General features: G+C 39.1%; 1 protein-coding gene across 2 annotated transcripts in view; it reads right to left on the reverse strand.

Annotated features, from left to right (window-relative positions):
- Nucleotides 1–26,696, reverse strand: part of ATP2A2 (ATPase sarcoplasmic/endoplasmic reticulum Ca2+ transporting 2) — a 61,220-nt gene that overhangs the window by 25,113 nt on the left and 9,411 nt on the right. For both annotated transcript variants that reach the window (XR_005983779.1, XM_041728915.1), the window contains exons 5-6: nucleotides 22,863–23,001; nucleotides 352–432 (exon numbers count right to left, since the gene is read on the reverse strand). Coding sequence is in view for 1 of the 2 variants with exons in the window: in XM_041728915.1 (XP_041584849.1) it covers nucleotides 352–432; nucleotides 22,863–23,001 (220 nt within the window). In the remaining variant the exon portion in view is untranslated. The remainder of the gene's footprint in view (nucleotides 1–351; nucleotides 433–22,862; nucleotides 23,002–26,696) is intronic.

A 26,696-nucleotide genomic window follows, 5' to 3' on the forward strand; every position in this document is an offset into this window, starting at 1 on the left:
ACAGGCAACAACCTTAATATTATTACCTCTACTAATGTAGGAATTTGTAACTTTTTTTTTTTAAGAAAGTAAACACAATAGATTTTTGGTGAAAGATAATTTTTTATAAAATTAAAAGTAGAGGTTTTATGGGATGAAAGCCAAGTTTGTTTTTAAAATACCTTTAAATCTGATACACTGAGGAAAGAAAAAAAAAAAAGCCTGATTTCTATAGCATTAAGAAATAAATACCTTGGAGAGGATTAAGATGAAACCCCATAAAGGGACAGTGGGGGCAGGAGCTGACTGACTCAGCAAGGGGTCAGAACAGGGACTTCAACATTTAGGGACTTTCCAACAAATAGTACTTACCTGTGAGAATGGACTGGTCAACTCTTAGAGTTGTAGATTTGATGGATGTTAATCTTATATCAGCAGGAACTTTGTCACCAACTAATTGGGGAGAAAAAAGGTAACTAAAATAAGCAACTTTTTCAATTCATGTTTCATAGAGATGAATCGGTCTCCAAATAAAACAAATTTTAAAGAAAATACATAGCCTATATACAGCACAAATACATAAAAATCTGTTAAATTAAGCAAGATAATCAACTCCTCTCTAAGGTCATAAACACCTTTGCTATATAGATACCAGACATGAATTACACAGGAAGGAAGACAATAATGCTTGGGAAAACCTCCAGGGACACATCACACACACACAAAGCATGGTGAGGAGCACCAATTGTCTATGCCATGGTTTATCATCAGAAGAGCTAAAATATCATGAGTAGGTACAAATGGCTAAAAAGATACTAAATAAATCTCACTCATAAGAGGAATGAGAAAACTACAGACATCACTTTTAAACTAACAAATTGACAATCAACAAGAGTTGAGAAAATGCACCAAGTCTGCAAGGATGTATAGTGTTAGTGCACTGTTAACAAGGACAAATTAAATACATGTAACATCACTAAATATTCTGTGTAAAAGAAATAGCCCATTCAGTGTTTATAATTCAACTCTGCTTACAGACTTTGTGACCACCCTTATTTGCTGTTGAGTATGAAGAAAAAACTTACAAAATCTCTGGAAGGCAATACGGCAATATATATCAAAACTACAAAGCATAATCTTTTTACCCCACATAATCCACTACAACAAATATACTCTTTAGATAGGCTCCACAGAAAAGGTTTAGTCACAGCATAGTCTTTTATTAACAGTAGAAAGGTGAAACAATTCCATTTATACTAAAGTGAAAATTTCCTCTAAGATATACTGTATATTGGGGAGCCTGGGTGGCTCAGTTGGTTAAGCATCTGCCTTGGGCTCAGGTCATGATCCCAGGGCCCTGGGACTGAACACTGTGCACTCGGCTCCCTGCTCAGCAGAGTCTAATTCTCCCTCTCCTTGCTTGTGCTTTCTTGTCTCTCTTTCTCTAATAAGCAAAATAAAACAAAACAGTATAAAATAAAATATATATTGTATATTAAGAGGGAAAACGTAAATGTGAAGAATCACCTATAATGAAGCTATCATTCATATAAGGAAATACCTCTGAGAAGGTGTTATAAATATCTTAATGCTGAGTAACTGGGTATGGAATGGAGGGAGACTTTTCACTTTGTACCCTTCAGTACCTTTTGAAATTTATCAAATAAATGAATAAATCTCTTGCATCATTTCAAGAGCAACTGTAAATCAATGGAGTCTTCTTCCCTGGGCCAAAGAGCTCCTTTAACAGCAGCTCTTAAAGGGCCCACATCTCTAATTTGTATAGAGTAAACAGTGCAGATGAAGGAACAGATTAAGCCAGTGTTTTACATGGGTCTTGAGAACAGCATCTAGTACTCTGTAGGCTTTCAAATATTGCTGAATACATACATATCAGTATCAAAACAACTGGAAGTTAAAATAAATGTACAATAGCTTTCCCTGATTTTCTGAAAGGTAACTAAGGTAACAGGAAGTCTGATACATGGGGAGAGTTAAAAATTAGAACAAGTACAGTCTCCCCTAGAATTGCACATAGCTTTTTGTTATTTATTTATTTATAAAGATTTTATTCATTTATTCATGAGAGACAGAGAGAGAGAGAGAGAGGCAGAGACACAGGCAGAAGGCAGGCCCCATACAAGGAGCCCAACATGGGACTCGATCCTGGGACTCTAGAATCAGGCCCTGGGCCGAAGGCAGGCACCAAACCGTTGAGTCACCCAGGGATTCTCTGCCCCCCTTTTAAGATTTTATTTATTCATTCATGAGAGTCCCAGAGAGAGAGAGAGAGAGAGAGAGAGAGAGAGAAAGAGAAAGAGAGAGATAAATGAATAAATAAGAGATTTATTCATTTATCTAGAGACAGCTAAAAAGAGAGAGAGGCAGAGACACAGGCAGAGGGAGAAGCAGGCTCCATGCAGGGAGCCCGATGCAGGACTAGATCCTGGGACTCCAGGATCATGCCCTGGGCTGAAGGTGGTGCTAAACCACTGAGCGACCCAGAGATCCCCTTGTTTTGTTATTTAAAGAGGGTGTATAGGTGTGTGTGTGGAGGGGGCGGGGGGGGGGGGGCGGCAGAGAGAAAATCATGGAGCCTGATGTGGAGCTCGATCTTACAACCCTGAGATAAGGACCTGAACAGAAATTAAAGTTGGGGGACGCCTGGTGGCTCAGCGGTTAAGTGTCTGCCTTCGGCTCAGGGCATGATCCTGGAGTTCTGAGATTGAATCCCACATCAGGCTCCCCGCATGAAGCCTGCTTCTCCCCCTGTCTGTGTCTCTGCCTCTCTGTGTGTGTCTCATGAATAAATAAAATTTTTTAAAAATTAAAAAATTTAAAAAAAAGTTAGATGCTTAGACAACTGAGCCACCCAGGTGCTCCTGCACATCATACTCTTAAATGTTCACTTTCTATGCTTACTCTACATACTTAATTTTAATTCTCACTGGTTATATATAAACTGGCATTATAGCCATTCTGTCCAAGTAGATTTATTTCATTTGTTATGCCTTCAATTTAGCTTTAATTTTCCTGCATTTCAGAGCTCTGAAGTTTAGGAAGAGTATGATTGCTTATTGAGCTCCAGTTCATTAAACAACCCTGTAGCCTAACTAGGATATGTGCTCACAAAGCGGCCCAGAAACAGACTGTCAGTATATAATCTCAAGAGGTAAAGATCATCCTTGCATTTGACTGCAGGGACACATTAAGTTAAGGTGAAATTCCTGCTGGAAATGCTTATGCAACAAACTGCAATACACCCTGAATGAATAAACGTGTATTTTTCACTTAATTCTGCTCCTACTACAATAAACCATATATGAGACTTAAGTGACCTACAACTGCTAAAACGCCCCATCAAAATGAAAAATTGAAATCATTAAAATTTTTTTTACTATATTTTATTTCTGGATGTCATAATTAATTTGATCATGATCTTGAACATGAAAATATAAGGTTCAATGACAAAAATATGACCCTAAATGGAAATATTACTTGAAAATGTTTCTTGCTGTCAGAGGCAGTTTATGTCACAGTTCTACAGCAGCAAAAAATTTCTAACATGGTACAGAGGTCTCCACAATCTGTTAAGTACTATGACACATGCCCTCCAACAGCTGATCATATCAACAATTTAAAAGCAGAATATTTCTTAAAAAAAAAAAAAGATTTTATCTATTTGAGAAGGATAAAGAGAGAGAGAGAAAGCAAAGAGCTCAAGAGTCCAGGTGGGGTGGTGGTCGTAAAGTAGCAGACTCCCTGCTGAGCAGGGCTTGATCCCAGGATCCTGGGATCATGACCCGAGCGGAAGGGAGGTGCTCAACTGACCAAGCCACCCAAGTGCCCCAACATTTTTTAAAAATTCACTTATTTTAAAGGGAGAACATGAAGAGGGTGGAGGGGCAGACGGAGCAGCAGACTCCCATCTGAGCAGGGAGCTCAGTGTGGGCTTGTAGTCTTATATACCTACCGCATTTAAAGCCAGTCAATCTAATATTCAAACTGAGGATAAACTATAAGAGGACTCAAAAGAAGTACCTTGGCATTTATTTTTCTGTGTTTCACTGCAAGCTCAGAGGATTTGGATTTAAAATGGGTGGAACATATCTTTGAGGCAATAAATACCAAGGTTAAATTTCTTTCCTGGGTAACATGGTCAACATACTAGCTATTAGTTTACGGCAGTATCAATAACCACATATATGCATTAAAAATTATATTGGCATTATTTTAAAAAACCAGCTACTTTCCCCCTAAAGGTTTATTTATTTATTTAATTACTTTATTTATTTTTTCCTGAAGATTTTATTCATGAGAGACACAGAGAGAGGGGCACAGACACAGGCAGAGAGAGAAGCAGGCTCCATGCAGGGAGCCTGATGCAGACCTCGATCCCGGGTCTCCAGGATCACAACCTGGGCTGAAGGCGGCGCTAAACCACTGAGCCACCTGGGCTGCCTGGCCGTTTTTTTTTTTTTTAAGATTTTATTTATTTATTTATTTATTTATTTATTTATTTATTTATGAGAGAGAGAGAGAGAGAGAGAGAGACAGACAGACAGACAGACAGACACAGGCAGAGGGAGAAGCAGGCTCCCTACTGGGAGCCTGCCACGAAGAATCTCCAGGATAATGCCCAGGGAAGAAGGCGGTGCTAAACTGCTGAGCCACCTGGGCAGCCCCCTAAAGGTTTTTTTTTTAAAGACTACTTTTAAGCAATCCCTGTACCCAACGTGAGGCTCAAACTCACAACTCTGACATCAAGAGTTGCATGCTCTACTGACTGAGCCAGCCAGGTGCCCCTGTCCCAAAGGTCTATTTTAAATATATGAAAGTCACGTTCTTGCTGTATAGAAATTGTATGGATACACATTTAATTGCTGGCCAAATATTTAGGAATGACTCAGATATCAAATGCTAGTAGAACAAATGACCTGGGAAGCCCTTAAAAATTGACCTCAAGCTTTTCTCAACATTTCTTCCAACTGACAACAGCCTTTCTACTGGGAGGCAATGAAATATTTAGGAATTAAAAAAAAAATCATCTGGGAGCCATTTACAAACTATACAATCTCAGGACCTGCTCTTCAAGAATCCAGTTCAATATATTTGGGGTGGGGTCAACAAATCCACCTTTTAAAAAGCTCTCTGAACACTAAAAAAATAAAAAACCACCACCACTACCAAGCATAACTAGGTTACAGATCCCATGAAGGACTTATTCAGAACAGCTTGTTTCTTTTGTACTATTTCTCATGTGCCAAATATGCCAGTTTTAGACCTAGAAGACCTTAAGTCCCCCAACACCTGAGAAATTTATTACCTTAAATTTTTACATTGGGAGCACCGGGGTGGCTCAGTAAAGCATCTTGACTCTTGATTTTGGCTCAGGTCATGATCTCAAGGTTGTCAGACTGAGCCCCACAACAGGCTCTACACTAAGCATGGAGTTGGCTTGAGAGTCTCTCCCTCTGTCCTCCCCCTGCTCACTCACAAGAGTGCTCGCTCTCTCTCAAACTTTTTTTTTTTTTTAAGATTTTATTTATTTATTCATGAGAGAAAGAGATAGGCAGAGATACAGGCAGAGGCAGAAGCAGGTTTCTCACAGGAAACCCAATGCGGGACTCGATCCTGGAACTCCGGGATCACGACCTGAGCCAAAGACAGATGCTCAACCGCTGTGCCACCCAGGCGTCCCTCTCTCAAAGTTTCAAACTTAATTTGTTTCCATTTGAAACTGATCTCTGGGGCACCCGGATGGTTCAGTCTATTAAGCATCTGCCTTCAGCTCAAGTCATGATCCCAAGGTCCTGGGATCCAGCCCCACATCAGGTTCCCTGCTCAAAAGGGAGCCTGCTTCTCCCTCTCCCTCTGTCCCTTCCTCTGCTTGTACTCTCTCTTAAATAAATAAAATCTTAAAAAAAGAAAACCAAACCAAACCCTGATCCCTATGGAAAGGTAGTATAAATCCATAAAGCAGCATCAATCCAAACTGGTCCTAAAAACCTATGTTCTAGTATTCTCTTAGCTAGAAAAACGCTCACATCATCCTATTCAACCCATGTCCTCATTTTAGTTATAGGAAACTGAAGCTCAAAGTAAAAGAGGTCTTGCCTAAGGAACTTCAATTAATGAAAGACTTCTTTTAACCTGCTGTGTGACTCTGTGCTTTTTGCTTATAAGAGTCAATTTAGGATTGAATCTATTAGGAAGCACACGCTAAGGAAGCAAATCGATAGGTACTTTTCAAACTAAGGCATAATCTTCCTTTGTCTTCAGGCTTCTGCACATTTCAGACAGAGGGTTTTGTGAGTGAAGAGCAGGCAGTGCGGTTCCTGATGACTGCACCCAGTAATATTTCCCTGATGCGGCATGTCAATGCCCTTAGGGCAAGTGGTAGTGGAAAATTCTTACTCTTGCCAAGGGGATGCTCTGCAATTTTTTCCTCTGAAATTTTTTCCCTGTCTCTTGGGTTCTGGTGGTGTAATAAGAGAATAAACTCTATTATAAATACCTCCCATTTGTTTAACATCTGACACTTTTCAAATTTAGCTCTTGGCTTCATAAATCCATAGCTCTTTAATCTGCTACCACGATAGGGATTTCCACTCTGAACAAAATCCTCAATGTATACTTTGTGCTAGATCACCAAGAATACAAGTCAAAGAAATTACTCTGCTACATCTCAGAAATCTTTATTTTAGAGAAAACCTTATCTTAAAATCTAGGAAAGAATGTTCGTAAGCTGTTGTACTTAAACGATGTTACATATTTTATCACAAATGAGGGATCCCTGGGTGGCGCAGCGGTTTAGCGCCTGCCTTTGGCCCAGGGCGTGATCCTGGAGACCCGGGATCGAATCCCACGTCAGGCTCCCTGCATGGAGCCTGCTTCTCCCTCTGCCTATGTCTCTGCCTCTCTCTCTGTGTGTGACTCTCATGAATAGATAAATAAAACTTAAAAAAAAAAAAAATGAATACTGATGGGGGTGTCTGGATGGCTCAGTCAGTAGAATGTGTGGTTCTTGATCTCTGGGCTGTGATGCTCCTGCTGGGTATAGAGATTACTAAAATCAGCATTACTCAGAAAAGGCCTTAAAAAATATTTATTTATTTTATAGGGAGTTCTATAAAATAGAGTGTAGGGGAGTGGTAGGGGAAGAAGGGGGCAGAGGAAGAGAGAATCTTAAGGGGACTCCACATTAAGCACAGAACCTGACCTGGGGCTCCATCTCACAACCCAGAGATCAAGACCTGAGCCAAAACCAAGAGTCAGATGCTTAACCAACTGTGCTACCCCAAAGTGCCCCTCAGAAAAGGCTTTTTTATGAATTGGTTATATGTGGGGGGGGGGGGGATTTTAACTTATTGTAACAATTTCTACCAGCTATTCAAAATTTTTCTAAGGAAAAACTGTAAATAAGATCAGAAATTATCTCCTAAGTATCACTATTATTTTTTAGTTTAACTGGCTCCTAGGAAAAGCAAGCTATAATAGAATTAATCTAAATTACTTAAACATTTAACTATGACTCAAACATTTTTATTATGTTTCCAAATTGAGTCATAGATTTTATAGTCAGGCAGAGTGAAGGAAATTCCTCACTTGTGAAGCCCACTTGCCTGCTTTCTCCAGGACTCAGAGTGAGCAGGGAAGGAACATCACAAGTCGCCATAGTACACCAAGTTTGATCCCTGTCCATTTTTCTGGGAGTATTACCCATGAGAAGACTCATCTTTCAAAACAGCAAATGGACAAAAAAAAAAAAGACAAAATCTAACACTTTTTTTTTTTTTTTAATGATAGTCACACAGAGAGAGAGAGAGAGAGAGAGAGAGAGAGGCAGAGACACAGGCAGAGGGAGAAGCAGGCTCTATGCAGGGAGCCTGATGTGGGACTTGATCCCAGGACTCCAGGATTACACCCTGGGCCAAAGGCAGGCACTAAACGGCTGCGCCACCCAGGGATCCCAAAATCTAACACTCTTAAATAAAATGTTTCAATAGCTTCTTCCTCCCAGGATTGAGATCAAATTTAACCATAGCACCTCCCAGGACCTGGCTGTTGCTTGCCTCTTACCACTATCCCCCCACCCCTTCCTCTAACTTCCAACACAATGGTTTCCAATTCTTCAAAGTTCCTTCTGAGTCTTCACACACCCTCTTCCCTCCACCCTATTCCACCCCACCCACAAGGCTTTCTGCAAACTCTCACTGTAGGCTGCCATCCCCATTCCATGTGCCCAGATAGCATGTCCTTTCCTTTCCCAAGACGCTCACACCACATGCTCAGTAGTCATGCTCGCAAAGTCTTCCTACTACACCAAAAGCTCCATGAAGCACACACTCAAAAAAATAAAAAATAAAAATAAATAAATTAAAAAAAATTTTTTTAATTTCAAAAAAATTTTAAAAGTTTAAAAAAAATTTAAGAAAAAAAAAAAAGGGCACACACTCAGTCACCATTCCCTTAGCCCTGTGCTGGTGCACGGTGGGCACCAGAGAAATATCTGTCAATGAATGAAGTACTTGCACCATTACTTGCTTTAATAAACAAGCATCATAGACTTAGGATGATTGTCAAGTTGAAAAATGTCACAAAGCAAAGAACAATGAAGAGTCAGGACCAAAGAGATCTCAGACTTGGCTGAGCTGAATGAGGCAACAGCATTGTTACTTAAATTCTACATTTAGACTATAAACCCACCCCTCCACCGTGGCTCAAACCCATATATGCTAGCAGAGATTAGTGGTGAAGGCGAAAGAGCACATGTGAGACCAGGGCTTTAGCTGGTAAGGCAATGAAGGCTGCCAAAGAATTGTCCTTAGATGGTAAAAGCAAGAAGTGTCTAGAATATCAACTAGACTCCATTTACATAATGGCATTTAAGTCTGAGCACCAAAGAAAATCATCAAGATGGCAAAGGGTTTGAAAATAATTACATGAACAGCTGAAAGAGCTAAAACTAACTTGGAAATAAAAACTTTAGCACACATCACACTGTGAGCACTCAAGACTCCCCCTTCCACCATAAACAACTGCCATGTGTGACTGGACACGCTCAGCAGCTCCAAGTTCAAGTCGTTTCCTTCCACTTCCAAAAGGGCCATGAATTTACTCTCACCTCCCTAACAGTATCATGGGAGGAGGAATAAAACTTTTGTGTGACTACAAAGTGAAAAACTAACGTACAGAATAGACAAGTATATTTTAGCTTGTAATAAGGAATATTTTTTAATAAAATGGATTAAAAAATGGCATAGCTGGTCCTAAAGAGCCAAGGTTCCAGTTTTTGGAGGTTTAAGCTAAGGGCTCAAGAGATGCTACAGAAGAAGCCCATCACTAAGCAAGCTTACAGCACACAGATCCGGCGTACCCACCAACAGTTTTCTCATTATTACAAAAGTAAAGACTATTTTTAAGAGGTGAAAACCTGTTCCTCAGTCTCCTTATCCAAATAGACATCATCATCCAAATAACATCTTTCTCTCCTATACATTTCTCTACTGGTAACACTTATTAAAACTTTATTAAAAGAGAAATCACAAACTTTTACATTAATACGTACATATCTGTCTCATGCTTTTTAAATGTCTGCATAGTGATAACACCCACTAAAATGTGGGGAATGCTTGTTTATTCTATACCAATCTTTATGGTTTGGTCTTTATGGTTTACTGACAACCTTCACGTGATTATCTTCATTCCCAGTTTAGAGATGAGGCACAAGCGAACTTGCTCAAGGTTACAGGGTTTAGATCTGCACTACATACTAAATCAGTCACCATTTCCATGGCCATCTAGGCATTTTTTATTTTTCCTATTATACTGTTATATGCTGAACATCTTTGTGCACTGAGATTACTTCTGGAGGATAGATTCATAGAAGCAGAATTTTCTCACAAACATATAATCCCACTACATTCAATTCTTGGAATTTCTTCATTTCACAATCTTTTATTGTTATGAGCATTGGTAATACCAAGTGCTTTATTTTTCAAAATTCTTTTATCTTCAAGATCAAAGTTGTTTTCTATTTTTACATAGTCAAATCTGGTGATCTTGGAAGCTCTGTATCACTTAGGAAATGTGTTCCCTAAACCAGGTGGTTTCTTCTAATTTTTCCAAAATCTTAATCACAGTGACATGAATGGAGTTGGTAGGTACTTACTGGTACTATGACTACCACTGAGTCATGGGGGAACAGGGAGGAGGTAATTACAGGAAATCAGGAAATGCCAGCCCCGGAGATTTCAGATGAGGCTTCAAGATCAACCAGTCCATAGTGATCTGATGGTCAGGGAACCTTCCTGAGTTCCTTGTTTCTCAGGTTCTTCAAGTCTCAGCTGCCCTGATTGATGAATGAATGGCCCTAGGTCTCAAAACTCTACTTCTAATACATCTGGACCAATTTCTGTTAGACTATTTGCTCTCCTGCTTATGTACAAATTCTTAAGAACTTAACATCTCTGACTGTGAAACAGAACTATGACTTACAGAACAACTAAGATAATGATTTCTACACTATCTGGATGAAGAGGCTCAGATCCACACCTCTAGCTAGCCCCATTCTCCTATCCTTCTCACTGCAAAAACAACTCCATATGGGGGAAAAGGCAAGAGAGCAAACCTGTTCCCACCTTATTTGGTCATACATTTTTGCTTCTACTTCTCTGATCCATGTTAATCATTTCAGAGCATTTTTTTTTTTTTTTAAAGTAATCTCTACTCCCAACGTGGGGCTTAAACTCATGACCTTGAGATCAAGAATCTCATGCTCTATCGACTCAGGCGCCCCATGTTTATCATTTTAGAAACAGGTGAAAACTAACAATATTCCAGCAATACTATGTAAATTGGCAATAAAATAATATTTTACTTAATTACATCATTTAAGTGCTTCTCCCCCTCCTCCGGCTTTGTTAAGATCAGCATATAACACTGTATAAGCTAAAAGTATACAATGTAATGACTTCATAAATTGCAAAGTGATTACAATTACTTAACATTCATCAGCTCACAGTTAAAAATATTTCTCCTTGTGATAGGAGCTACTTTTAGCAACTTTCAAATATACAAAATAGTATTGTTAGCTAGAGTCACCATGCTTGACATTATATCTCTTGAACACTGGTCTGATAACTGGAATGTTGTACCTTCTGGCCACCTTCACCCAATTCTTTCACCTGGATGTCCCTGGCAAACACCAGTCTGATCTGTTTCTAGGAGTTTTGGTTTTTTTTGATTCTACACGTAAGTGAGATCACACATGTGCCTTTCTCTGACTTACTTAGCCTAACATCCTCAAGGGCCAATTTTGTTGTTGCAAACGGCATGATTTACTTCTCTTTTATAGGTAATATTCTACTGCATATATATAACACATTTTCTTTATCCATTCATCATCCATCAACAGATATTTGGGTTGTTTCCATGTATTGCCTATCGTAAACAATGCTACAAGCAATATGTAGGTACAGATATTTCTTTGGGATCGTGATCTCCTTTCCTTCAGATATATACTCAGAAATGGAATTGCTGGATCATATGGAGTGTGTACTTTTAAAAACCAAATAGCTAGATCCTGAGGTAGATTTCTGGGAAGAAGGACAAATGAACTGCCTTGAAAATGCATGCATGATTTTGAATGTATCTTTGGGGAGGGAGAATTCAATTCTCAAAATGACTGCTATCTAGAAATGATTAAGAACTACTGTGCTAGAGCTCTGCTTCTCAAGTGTGAGCCACCTGGGAGCTTGGTCTAATGCTGAACAATCAGACTCCATTCCAGACCTACAGAATCAAAATCCACACTTTGACAAAAAGCACATGCACATAAAGTTAGAGAAACATTGCTCTAAGCGACTGGCCAAATCTACAGGCCTGTTTTTGTCTGTTTTTTAAAAAAAGCCCTCAATGGGGCACCTGGGTGGCTCAGCTGGTTTAAGGGCCCAACTCTTGATTTCAGCTCAGGTCATGATCTCGGGGTTGTGAGCTTCATCCAGCCCCAAGTTAGGCTCTGCACTCAGCTTGCAGTCTGCTTGAGATTCTCTCCCTCTCCTGCTACACCTCCCCCTGTTCAAGTGGGTATACATTTGTGCCCTCTCTCAAAATCTTTGAGAGAGCCCACAAGACAAGCATGTTTTTTACATTTTAAAGGCTTAATTAAAAAATTTTTTTTTCTATGGAGACTATATGGGGCCTACAGAACCCCAAATATTTACTAAAAGGCTCTATATACTCTCTCTCTCTCTGTCTCTGTCTCTCTCTCTCACACACACACACAGAGTTTACAAACTTTCCCGTTCATAGCACAGAACTGATGATGCCTTGGGTATTGTGTTAGGCATTAGGGAGCTTGGCAGTTATGGACTAAAGTGTCTGCTGACTCTTCAGTCAGACTGCTCCAATCCTTTTCTTCCTAAAAGCAAGAGTGCACTTGGATTCATGGCCCCAGTAGCAAATGATAAGGCCATGTTATCAGAACTAGACATCTTTTAGAGCCAGAAAGCTCCTTAAAAAAGTCTACTCCAATTACCCAATTCTGCAGAGGTTCATTTATCCAGTGTCATGCAGAATTAGAATTATCTGGGTTCTTCTGCCAATCAGTCATCTTTCTATTTCACCACTTTGTCTTTCCTTCCCTCAACTGCTTGGAAACAATGCTGACGTTACTAATTTCTGTTACTGCAAGATGACTACTAAAAGTGAAATTTTTCTTCCCTTAGTTACCAAGTTTAAGAATTAGTTTTTTTATTGACTAAATCCCAAAATTGCTGGCCTTACTGAATATTTACTTTTCATTTTAGGAAATATAAAATCAATCTCTTGAGAAGCTAAAGGAAATCCTATTTGATGTTAAGACTGTGTCATTTCTATCACTTCCATAATCGTAAGATATAATTTGCTCTAACATATACTTATTATAGGACAGAAATCATCTAAGGATACCTATATCTTTGTACTACTCACCAACTCCCAGATCACCAACATACATAAAGTCTGTTTTAAACGATCCCAAAAACAATGGCCTTGAGAGTCAATAACCCCCCCAGGCATACACTGGAACACTTAAAATTCTAAAGTGAGGACTTTTAGGATGACCACAGCTTGATGCACCTTGGTAAGATTAGCAGATAGCCCAGAAAGCTTAAAAATATGGATGTTCACTTTTCATAAAATTATAACCAATTTTACTAATTTTGATTTCCATCCACCCAAATATTTTCCTGGTACTAAGATAATAATACAAAAGTAGTGTGGCTTCAAAATATGAAAATGTAGATAACTATCTCCATACTTTTCCTTGCCAAAGCAATTTTATTTGGCTCCTATATTCTAGATATTTCTAAGGTTTACAAAGCATTTGCTATGCATGCTTTCACAATGTCTCCTTGGAAAAGTCTACTCCAATTACCCAATTGGAAATGTCTACTCCAATTACCCTTATCCTTGGAAAGGTTATTAGCTGGTATAGCAACATCTGAAATTTAACTTCCTCAATCCCTACATCTTCCCTCTTCAAAAAAACTCCTGGTCCAGCCTAGCCTTCAGAAAGTTCAGCAAAACCACTCTAGAGTTGTTCAAAAGCTAGCAAAAAGAACTTTCTCACCTGAATTTAGGAGATGAACCCTATATCCAAAAAATGACTACAAAAGATCTCTTTTCTTTCTGCAAGTATCCAAATAGTAACTCCACTTGCTATCATCTTCAAAATAATTCACAATATTCTCCAGTTTTTCAAATGATCACAGAACCCCTCAAGCTCGCCACTTAGATGGTGCATTGGTTGTGTCTGCTTTTGGCTCAGGTCATGATCCTGGGGTCCCTAGACTGAGTCCCATGTCAGGCTCCCTGCTTAGCAGGAGTCTGCTTCTCCTGCTCCCCCTCCCCCTCCCCCTGCTTGCTCTCCATTAAAAAACAAAAAACAAAAAAACCCTCAAACTTAATTTCAGAATTTAAATGAAAGTATAAAAGCTATCATGTCTAAAAGCACAGTTTGTGCCATTTATCCCTTCAGGCTATGTAGAGAGTAAGACTGCCAAGAAATAATTTAGATCTACAGTTAAAATTCAAGTTCATTTCTATGGTTTCACAGAACCAAATTATTGGGTTAAATGCCAAATGGCAGAGTCAATCAGATTATTAATCCTAATAAAAGTGGAAGTTAAAAAGCCTCAACATGTATAGTTTTAATATTATTTTTAAAAAAGATTTTATTTATTTGACAGAGAGAGAATGCACATACAGAGGGAGAGGGAGAAGCAGGCTCCCCACTGAGCAGGGAGCCCAGACACAGGGCTGGATCCCAGGACACCAGATCATGACCTGAGCTGAAGACAGATGCCTAACCAACTGAGCCACCTAGGCGCCCCCAGTGTTAATGTTTTAATAAATAAACACATTATTTTGTGTGGCTCAGGTTAAGTAGTCACAGTAGGTTTTTCCAAAATGTTTCATGTATCATTGTAAATGTCTTAGGATTACATCTTATCCAGATCAATGACCCACTGGTTCTAGTAATTCAACAAAACTATCTAGTTTGGATATAAATACGCAACCACCAAACAGAGCAAACAAGAATATACTGACAACCTAAAAACTAAATTGTGATGGGGCTTCAACATGATAAGGAACATCTACAAAAGCCCCAACATCAGACTTCATGATAGAAGACTATGCTTCTCCCCTATGATCAGGAACAAGACAAGGATGTCTGCTCTTGCCACTTCTATTCAATATTCTACTGAGGAGTCTCTATGGCAATTAAACATGAAATAAAAGGCACCCAGATGGGAAAGACACAGAAATATTTGTTTGCAGATGACATGATATTATAAATAAAAAAATCTCAAAGGACTCCTGAAAAACTATTAAGATGTCATGCCAGCAAGACTACAAGACATAAGAACAGACAAAAATCAAATGCATTTCTATACACTAGCAAAGAAAACAATCCCAATTACACATAGCTTTCAAAAAAAAAAAAAAAACCTACCCATAAAATAAATAAAATAAATAAAATAAGTATAAGACATGCATTGTAAACAACAGAATGCTAAAATAAAAGATCTAAATAAATGGAAAGATACTACATCATCACTCAAGTGGCATTTTCCTGCACAGGAAGATTTAATGTTGTTGATGGCCATATTCCCCAATATGATCTATACAATCAACAAAACTCTTATCAAGATGCCAGGTTGTTTTGTTTTGAGGAAATTAGCAAGCTAATCTTAAAATTTATATGGAAATATACTATAGAAAAAAACAACAACATAGAGAGAACAAATTCAATGATGTCAAAACTACACAAAGCTACAGTAACCAAGACAGTGTGGTGCTGGCATAGTGGAAAATGTAGTCAATTGATTTTTGACAAGGGTGCCAGGATAATTCAATGAATATGTCTTTCAACAAATGGTGCTTAGATAAATAGATATCCAAATGCAAAAGAAAGAAGCTGGACCCCTATACCTCACACCATATATAAAACCTTTATGGGGATGCCTAGGTGGCTCAGCGGTTGAGCGCCTGCGTTCTGGCCAGGGCATGATCTGGGGTCCCGGGATCAAATCCCACATTGGGCTTGCTGAGAGGAGTCTGCTTCTCCCTCTGCCTGTCTCTGCCCCTCTCTCTGTCTCTCATGAATAAATACATAAAATCTTTAAAAACAAAACCAAACAAAAAAACCTTTATGATTTCAGACCTAAGGCAGGACACTGAAAGCACAAGCAATAAAAAAAAAAAAAAACTGACAAATGGGACTTTTATAAAAATTGAAAACGTTCATGCTACAAAGGACACCAAGAAAACCAAGAATGGGAAAAATTCCTGCAAATCAAATCTGATAAAACAGAAAAAATATATACACGTATGTGTATATATATACATATATAAATAAAACACAGATCATTAAAAGGACATATAACCCAATTAAAATGGATAAGGATTTAAAAAGACATTTCTCCAAAGACAACATACTAACAGAAAATAAATACAGGACAAGATGTTCAACACCATTAGGAAATTAGGGAAGATACCACTTCATGGCTAAAATTAAAAAATAAATAAAAGACAGTAACAAGTGTTGGTGAGAATATGGAGAAACTTCCACGTTGCTGGTGGGAATGGAAAATGATGTAACCACTTAGGATAACAGTTTGGAAGTTGCTCAAAATGTTAAATAGAGTAGTCATATGCCCCTAGCAATTCCATGGCTAGGGGTGTACCTAAGAGAGTACACAAAAACTTTTTGTGTTTTACACAAAAACTTGTACATGAGTATTCACAGGAGTATTATTTACAGTGGCCAAAAAGGGGAAACAACCCAAATATCTGTGAACTGATGAATGGATAAATGAAATGTAGTATACCCAAATAAAGGCGTATTCAGCCATAAAAAGCAATGAGATACATTACCCACATGAATGAAGTATGTGACCCATGCTACATGGATGAACAATATGCCAGGTGAAGAAGGCAGTCTCAAAGTCTCAAAAGGCCATATATGATATGGTCCCATTTATACACAATATCCAGAATAAATTGTGGCTGCTGGGGCCTAGGGAAAGGGGCCAGCGGGAGTGACTGCTAATAGGTTTGGGCTTTCTTTTTTAGGGGATGAAAATATTCTGAAATTAAGATAGTGATGATGACCCCCAACTCAATATACTAAAAAAACCCATAGAATTGTATGCTTCAGAAGAATGACTGTTAAGGCATGTGAATTATATCTCAATAAAGTTGCTTAAAGAGAATTGTGACCTGGGCCTCTAACAAAGCAAAATATGATCTGCTTGTATACACTGAGTATACATTATATTCTCTAGCAAATGAGATACAGTTTATTATAGAAGCCATAAACCACAAAGACTCAGTTTCCTCAACTGTAAAGCGTGAACAGCAGCACACATATACAGGATGTACTCTGGTGAAGAACCAAACACTTGCAGCCAAGCACAGTATCTGGCACATACTCTAAGTTTAGCTATAATTGAATGTGCGCATATAGACTTCCAATTATCCGCTCTGTACAGAAGTTGCATAATAACCATGTTTTTTTAGCTGAACCTACCACATACTTCTGATTTCAAGTTTCATTCATTATTCACCGAGAGACTGTCATATGCTCAGCAAGATTATAATGGTCAGTGTGATAGTTCTGCCCTTAAGGTGCTCACTGCCTCATGGTAGGACAACAGTATTTAATAAAATGTTTGCATTTATCTAAAACTAGATTATCACCTCTGTTCTGCATCCCTCAGAATGGTCAGAATTCAAAAAAGTAATATACAAGAGCCCAATGTTTAAACACTGCATATGCTTTTAGCAATTCATGTACAGTGAGGAAAGAACAGGAAAGAAAAAGTGCTAAACTATCAGAACTGTTAGCACTACTCACAAAGGATTCAGAAATAGGTGAGAGTAGAATGGGTTTAAGTATATTTATTGCTTAGAACAGTTACAAATAAGTCTACTCACTTAAGATGAGGGATTTAAACTCATCTTTTAATATTAAACAGATTGTTTTTTGAATAATAAAAGAAATGGGAGTAGTTGCCAGAAGCTGGAGAAGGAGGTAAAAGAAAATAACTGTTCAATGGGAAGAGAGGGTCAGTTTGGGAAGATGAAAAGTTGTGGAGATGAGTGGATTATAATTGGGAGATAGCTGCACAGCAACGTGTATGTGCTTAATGCCACAGAACTATATACTTATAAAGGGTTAAAATGGTCACCTTGATATTATGTGCATTTTACCACAACATACGCAAATAAGGGTATTCCAGTAGACTGGAAATCTTAGGTTACATGCACTGAATCAATCTTTATTTGTTCTTCCTTTTTCTTAAAAAAAGATTTTATTAAAAAAAAAAAAAAAAAGATTTTATTTGGGGGATTCCCTGGGTGGCTCAGCGGTTTGGCGCCTGCCTTTGGTCCAGGGCGTGGTCCTGGAGTCCTGGGATCGAGTCCCGCGTTGGACTCCCGGCAGGGAGCCTGCTTCTCCCTCTGCCTGTGTCTCTGCCTCTCTCTCTCTCTGTCTCTCATGAATAAATAAAAAAAATCTTAAAAAAAAAAAAAGATTTTGTTTATTCATGAGAGACACAGAGAAGAGAAGCAGACATAGGCAGAGGGAGAAGCAGGTTGCCTGTGGGGAGCCCAATGCAGGACTTGATTGCAGGAACTTGGGATCACGCCCTGAGCCGAGAGCAGACACTCAACCACTGAGCCACCCAGAAGTCCCTTATTTGTCCTTCCTAAACTATCGAACACAACATACAGAACACTACATTGTAGGAAAGAGAATTTCAATGGCAAGAAAAGTCAGGTGGATTAGGGCTATAACTAATTCACCACTGTGAGGATCTGTGCACTGGGGCAAATTAATAAGTTATATAAAGTTTGCCTAGCTTCCCAGAAAAGGCTAGGAAAGTTCAGTGGAACTGAAAACTGAAAATAGAGAACTGTATGGCTAAGAGTATAGGAAGAGGCAGGAGATGAAATCACAGAAGCAAGCAGGAGTCAAATGACGCAAGGTCTTTTAGGTGAAAAAGCATTTTATATTTCAAGTGCAATCAGGAAGCCACTGAAGAATTTTATTTTATTTTTTTTCACTGAAGAATTTTAGCAGGTAAGTAAACAACAGGACCTTCAGGAAATTGCTCTAGTTGCCACCTGGAGAAAAGACTGGATGAAGGTGACATAGGAAGCCAGAGCCCAGTTAGGACACAAGGACAGTCCCAGTGAGAGCTGGTGACTGAGGAAACAAATTCACAAATTTGGGTTTATTTTGGAGACAGATTCACATGGTCTTAGAGACAGAGAATGAGAAGGAAGGACCAAGATGCCTCCTAAGCTTCTCTCAGCTAATGAGGTGGTCAGGGTGACGTACTGAGACAGGCAAGCCTGGAGAGCAATAAGATTGAGAAGAAAAGACAAAAGAGTAACTGACCTTTATTTCAAAAGAGAAGATGCCTTGAGGGTCAAGGTTACAGCTCCCTCTGACGCTATTTACCACTGCCTTCTACTGATGAAAACTCAGGATAAATGCTTTGGTGGTAATTTCTCTGACTTTTCTTTTTTTTCTTTCTTTCTTTCTTTTTTTTTAAATTTATGATAGTCACACAGAGAGAGAGAGAGGCAGAGACACAGGCAGAGGGAGAAGCAGGCTCCATGCACTGGAAGCCCGACGTGGGACTCAATCCCGGGTCTCCAGGATCGCGCCCTGGGCCAAAGGCAGGCGCTAAACCGCTGCGCCACCCAGGGATCCCTCTTTTCATATAGACTCAATATACTGAAATAGCCTAACTAGCACAAAAATTCTTTTTTTTTAAAAAAGATTATTTATTTATTTATTCATAGAGACACAGAAAGACAGAGGCAGAGACACAGGCAGAGGGAGAAGCAGGCCCCATGCAACAAGCCCGACGTGGGACTTGATCCCGGGTCTCCAGGATCACACCCCGGGCTGCAGGCGGCGCTAAACCGCTGTGCCACCGGGGCTGCCCTAGCACAAAAATTCTTAAAACAGTTTTAGTTTGAGAGGCTCAAGAGTGTATTACCAGATTAAGCTGCAGAATAGGAAAACACTGTCAAATGGAATCTCATACACAAACGTAGGTGACATTATCGGCAACAGCACCTTCCACAAACATCCTTCCAGAAAGACAAACCATTTTCCACTGAGGTTTCCTTGCTCTGTTACCATCCCATCACCATCCAGTCACCTCAACTAGAAATCCTGCCAGTGGCTTGGACACTACAACTCAAGCCCAGTTAGCTCCTTACACCCATCTGGGTTATTAAAACCTGTCCCTTTGCATTGAAATCTGAGACTCACTTGTCAAACTATAATGACCATAATTCCATGCCCAGGGGAGATTCAGTTATTTGGGGGCAGGACCCAGTAGACACTTTAAAGAGTACCGCCAGATGACTGATGTGCACCTCTGCTTAACAGCCACTATTCATCAACTCACAATCTTTCCCTTATTATTCTTTTTTTTAAAAATATTTATTTATTTTTATTCATTCAGTCATTCATTCAGAGAGAGAGGCAGAGACACAGGCAGAGAGAGAAGCAGGCTCCATGCAGGGAGGCCGACGTGGGACTCGATCCTGGGTCTCCAGGATCACACCCTGGGCTGCAGGCGGCGCTAAACCGCTGCGCCACCGGGGCTGCCCTCCCTCATTATTCTTAATGCTACCGCTCTCATTATCTCTTGCTTCATCACCTCCGGCCTAGACTATCAAATGGCCTAGAATAGCCAATCTCTAGCCTTCCCCATTCTGACCTATATTCTGTATCACAGCCAGAATTCCCCCTCTAATTCTTATTTTTGCTGTGACAAATTGTAAAATATGAATGAGGTTTGTTGATCAATTTCCTGATTTTGATAACTATACTGGACTTATACTAAAAGAATGCCCTTGATTTTATAAACACTCAAGTATTTAGGATTAAAGAAGCATCATACCTGCAATGTACTGTCAAATAGTTCAGACAAAAATGTGTGAATGTGCAGATATCAACTGACAGAGGATAATGCACATGTGATAAAATGCTAACACTTTGAGAATCTGGGTAAAGGTTATGTGGGAACTATTACATTCTTACAATATTCTTTTTTTAAAAAAATTTTTATTTATTTATGATAGTCACACACACACACACACACACACACACAGAGTGTGAGAGAGGGAGAGAGAGGCAGAGGGAGAAGCAAGCTCCATGCACCAGGAGCCCGACGTGGGATTCAATCCCGGGTCTCCAGGATCATGCCCTGGGCCAAAGGCAGGCGCTAAACCGCTGCGCCACCCAGGGATCCCTTCTTACAATATTCTTATGCCAAAGTAAGTTTTAAAAATCCAGTGAGGGCCACCTATCCAGCTCAGTCGGTAGAGCACGCAACTCTTCATCTTGGAGTCACGAGTTTGAGCCTTGTGTTGGGCACAGAGATTACTTAAAAATGAAATTAGAAACACAAAACAAATATAAAAAATAGTGAAAGGGAAAAAAAATAGTGAAACGGAAAAAAGGGGAAAGGAGAGAAAACGAGTGGGAAATATCAGTGAGGGTGACAGAACATGAGAGACCCCTAACTCTCAGAAACGAACGAGGGGTAGTGGAAAGGGATGTGGACAGAGGGATGGGGTGACTAGGTGATGGGCACTGAGGTGGGCACTTGACAGGATGAGCACTGGGTGTTATATGTTGGCAAATGGAACTCCAAAAAAAAAATATATATATATATATATATTTTTTATATTTTATATATATATATATATATATATATATATATATATATATATATATATACCAAAAAAAAAAAAAAAAAACCCAACCCAAAAACCCAAAACACACTGAACCCAATGGCCCAAACATTTCATTCTAAGTTGTACTTTTGTTAACACTATGAAACCAACGTGTTTGGTTCAATATAGGTAACATTTCTCTTTTTCTGGAAGAAGAAAAATTATGGATGAGAGACTATACCTATGACAAGGCAATTTCCTTTCAGAGGCCAAAGCATGTTGCTTTTTGCAACCTCTTCATTAAAAGGCGATAGACAATGAAAACAAAGAACTTCACCACAAGATAGTGTAAAAGTGTTACTGAGACAATTCACAAAAAGAAACTAAGTACAGCTGACCCTTGAACGACATGTTTGAACTGCACAGGTCCACTTACACATGGTTTTGTTTGTTTGCTTTTTACAATACAATCCTATAAATGTATTTTCTCTTCCTTATGATTTTAATAACATTTTCTTTTCTCTGACTTTATTATAAGAATATATAAAACATACAGAATATGTGTTAACTATGTTCTGCATAAGGTCAACAGTAGGCTACTAGTAATTAATTACCAGTAAGTTTTTGAGAAGTCAAAAGTTAGACATGGATTCCTGAGTGCCCCAACTCAAGGGCCAACTGGTAAAAAGTATTCAGAGCTCAGCAAGGTGTTTGAAAAACCATGACAATGTGAATAATCCAAGAACCCTCGAGTAAAAAGACTAGACTCTTCTTATTGATTTTGGGCATTCAGGGCTGCCTAAAAACATGGCACTGATCCTGAGCAATGAGGATACGCATCCCTTTAAGTTTTGTGGAGAGCTCTGGCCTTGCACTGGATTCACAAATTCTTCAAAGCCCACCCAAAGAACCCAGGCTGAGACCCCTGGCTCTGTGTCATGTGGAAGTATTTTAAAGCAGAGCTTTTTATTGTTAGTTTTTATTTATTTATTTTTTAAGATTTTATTTATTTATTCATGAGAGACACAAGAGAGAGAGGCAGAGACACAGGCAGAGGGAGAAGCAGGCTCCATTCAGGGAGCCTGACGTGGGACTCGATCCTGAGGCTCAGGATCATGTCCTGGGCTGAAGGCGGCGCTAAACTAAACCACTGAGCCACCCAGGCTGCCCTAAAGCAGAGCTTTTTAGAGCCATGAAATGACCCTTAGCCATCTACTTAATTTGATAGTTACAAGTATGACTAAACATTTGTGTCAAGAATCAAAACAAGGAAAAGTATGCAACCCCTAACTAGTATTCCAAATTGCTCACTGCAACTAATTGTCAAATCAAGTGAGGGTGACAGTAGTAGTTTCACTGATGGTAGTGCTCTACCATGCACCAAAAGCAATAAGTTCTGTAAGTTCAAAACACTTTGTTTAAAACAAACTTTATCAACATGAAGGGAGGTGACAAACAGCTTGAAATAAATATACAGAAAACTGGATTTGTTTGGAAGGCACCAAACCCTGTTAATATAATTGATACATACGAGCATGATTTTTACAACAATTATGAACCTTGAGAAATGAACTGCATTCAGATACACAATCTCGAATAAAACAAAAATGACAAACTCAACTCACCAGCAATTTCTACAATATCACCAGGAACTATGTCTTTAGCTTTAATCCGCTGGACACTCTTTCTGTCCTGTCGATATACTTTGCCCATTTCAGGCTCATATTCCTTAAGTGCTTCGATCGCATTCTCAGCATTTCTCTCCTATAAAAAAAAAAAGATAAAAGTAGTAAACACATACTTGCCATTGCAAATTAGAATTTTGGCCGAAGGAATCAAATTTTATTTTATTTTTTTTTTAAAGATTTTACTTATTTATTCATAGAGACACACAGAGAGAGAGAGAGAGAGAGAGAGGGGCAGAGACACAGGCAGAGGGATCCATGCAGAGAGCCCCATGCGGGACTCGATCCAGGGTCTCCAGGATCACGCCCTGGGCTGCAGGCGGCGCTAAACCGCTGCGCCACCAGGGCTGCCCCCCCCCCGCCCCTTTTATAAAGATTCCAAGGAATCAAATTTTAGACTTCTAAACTTTAGAAAAAAAGACACAAGAGATGCACATTAATGACACTTGCAAATAATTCACATAAAATAAACACCAGGCTCTTACAATTTTATGTTTAAAAAAAATGAAGAATTAATAAGCACCCTAACAGGCCTAAACAGGGAATAAAATCTAACAAGGAAAAGCAGTTACAGACTATTGTCCCCGAGCCCACTGTGTATAATATGGCCCTCGTCTCCAGACTCAGTCACACCACTGAAATGGATTCTGTATCACATGAAAGGTAATGGTCTAGGGCTGGACTGCCTAGGTTCACCCAAGGCTTTTCCACTTAACAGCTATGTGATTGTGCACAAATTACACAACTCATAGGCTTGGAGTCTACAAAACCTAGACACCAATGCTACTACCTCAAGGGCTGTGAGGATTTATAAACTATTTAGGCTGTGCTTCAGTACACAGTACACGCTGGGAGTTATGAATTACGAAAACCAAGTTACATCTCACAAATTCTAGGAAATCTCTGCAGTAATAAAGACCAGTAAATGGCTGGACTCTCATCACAGGAACTGTCAGTCCCTGGGGCCTGAGTGGCTCAGTCGTTTAAGTGTCCAACACCCCCACACCCTTTCTTTTTAAGGATTTATTTTTTAGAGAGAGAAACAGAGAGTGTACACATGCATTGGTGGCAGGGGCAGATGGAGAGGAAGAGAGAATCTTAAGCAGACTTCCCACTGAGTGTGGAGCAGCCCAAGACGGGTCCAAACTCACAACCCCGAGATTACAACCTGAACAGAAACCAAGAGTCAGAAGCTTAACTGACCGAGCCACCCATGTGCTCCAAGTAGCTGACACTTAACTTTTGGCTCAGGTCATCATCTAAGGGTTGGGAAACTGAGCCCCATTGGGCTCCGCACTGGGAGTGGAGCCTGATTAGCTTTCCTTCTGCCATCTCCCCCACCTCCACCCCCAGCCTGGCCCAAAAACCAAAAAACTGCCAGTCCTGTGGCATATATACCACATTCACGAACATACCAAAACTTAGTTACACACAGCATTTCTTTCCAAATTACAAGAAGATGTAGAGATCAAAATGAGTAATGTTAAAAAGAAAAAAAGCCTATGTGCCAAATTTGTTTTCTCTCCTTCTGGAGAGTAAGCAATTAGAAGTCAAGGAGCAAACCTACACAACATACACCCAGGTGAGGTTACTTAATGCACAAAGGAAAAGATTCATCTTTCTCACTTTTTGCCTTCTGATGATATAAAGTTCTATTTAACCTTTACTTGGATAGAACTTGTGCATAATACTATGTGATCTCATTTTTTACCTTACTAGAATTATGGTCTGTTGCGAAACCCCCAAAACCTACTTAAAGCGAATTAAGAGACTCAAAACTGAAAGCTAATGGCATGTGCCTCACTTTAAATGTTTATAATCCTGAAAAAGTATAGAATATGTTAAATTTAGGAACCTTGTGATAAAAATAAATTCAACCTCATATCAGATCTGCTTAAAGAATTTATCTGCATCACCTTATAATTAACGGGGGTACTAGAATACTTAATTCTAATTAAATGTTACTGCTGTAAAGTCCGTAAAGTTCAAATGCTACTAATACTGTAGAAAGAATAAATTCTAAGCACTGCTACTATTCAATTAGTCAAATTTAAAACTACTTTTTCACAGGACTGCCTCTCCCATTTATTAATTGTGGCAGTTTTAATTCTTTTTTCCTTCTTCAAGGTCATGTCAGGTAGAGTTTAACAAGACTGCTCAAGGTTAGGAAATATCCCAGGAGCACTGTATTTCAGTTCTACTCAAAATTAGCAAAGGTGCATTTAAGTTAGAAGCATTATAGACAGGGACGCCTGAGTGGCTATCAATAGCCGAGAAGCCCAACATGGGACTCGATCCCGGGACTCCAGGATCATGCCCTGAGCCAAAGGCAGACACCCAACCGCTGAGCCACCCAGGCATCCCAAGAATGTTATTTCTTAAACTAAGATAAATATAAAAGTTCCGTAAAAATTGCTGTAAAATTTTACTTCAGAATTCAGATCAGCCTGGGCCTGGATTCAAGCTCCAGATACTCTATTTACTAGCTGTATGGCCTTTAAGAAGTCACTCTGAACCTCAATGTCGTATTTGTCAAATGGGGTACCCTTTGCCTTAAAAGATCACATAACAACGACATAGGAATGTATGTAAGGTATCTATCTCCTAACTGGCATAAATTATGTAGTGGGAAAATATATATTATTGGCTTGAGAAGGACAATCTAATGCTGTATACTGTTTCTTTTTCCTACATTATCCACAAGGGGATCATTTCTACTTAAATATAAACAAACTTTTAAAAATCTATATTTATAAAAATTTATAAAAAATTAAAATAAGGAATATAGCACAATAAAATTTTCTAAGTAGACCATCTTTCGATATGAGCCCACTACATAAAGGCCTTCATGTTTATTAACAAGATCAGAAGTTTACAAATTTTTTTTTTTGTAAGGTTTACTTATTTACTTTAGAGAGAATGCAAGCATGGAGAGCAGGGGGGCAGAGGAAGAGGGAGAACCTCAAGTACATTATCCACTGAGCAGAGCATGACCTGAGCAGAAATCAAGAGTCAGCTGCTTAACTGACTGAGCAACCCAGGTACCCCAGAAGTTTATAACTCTAACAAGACTAAGGATTTTTTAAAAATGTTTCCACATTAAAAATGTAGATACACTCTATTTTAGTCCTCAAAGGGGTGATTATAGCCATACTTATATTTTAATACTCAAAATGAATTTGAAGCATTAGTCTCTGTTAAAATATATTTTTTAAAAAATCAAACAAATCAACAGTCTTAGGGAAGTTAAAGTCCAGGATGCCTGGGTGGCTCAGAAATTTTCACTCAGCGGTTGAGTGTCTGCCTTCGGCTCAGGGCATGATCCTGGAGTCCTGGGATCAAGTCCCACATCAGGCTCCTTGTGGGGAGCCTGCTTCTCCCTCTGCCTGTGTCTCTCATGAATAAATAAATAAAATCTTTTTAAAAAAAGGAAAGTTAAAGTTCTCTAACTAGTTATATACAGAACAGAATTACATGAAGAGGGTAGGGTAAGAATCCCATTATGTTTTTGTAAATTGGCTTCTATTCTGTGAGTCAGAAAGGCCTGGGCAACTGAGGGGAAACAGCCAGGAGTATGCTCTGAAAGGAAAACAATTTTTATAGGTAAAGCCACAAAACAAAACAAAACAAAAAAATTCCAAGGAGAATAAAAATGACCGTTTATGAAATTTCTCACAGGAAGCAGGTAGGAAATATAAAGACAGATACTAGTTCTCAAATTTCCTGGTTTTTCTCAAACAGCTTCTCTCACCCATTTTTCTTAACTCCATGCTA

The sequence above is a fragment of the Vulpes lagopus genome, chromosome 14 (genome assembly GCF_018345385.1).
Source record: "Vulpes lagopus strain Blue_001 chromosome 14, ASM1834538v1, whole genome shotgun sequence".
NCBI classification, from domain to species: domain Eukaryota; kingdom Metazoa; phylum Chordata; class Mammalia; order Carnivora; family Canidae; genus Vulpes; species Vulpes lagopus.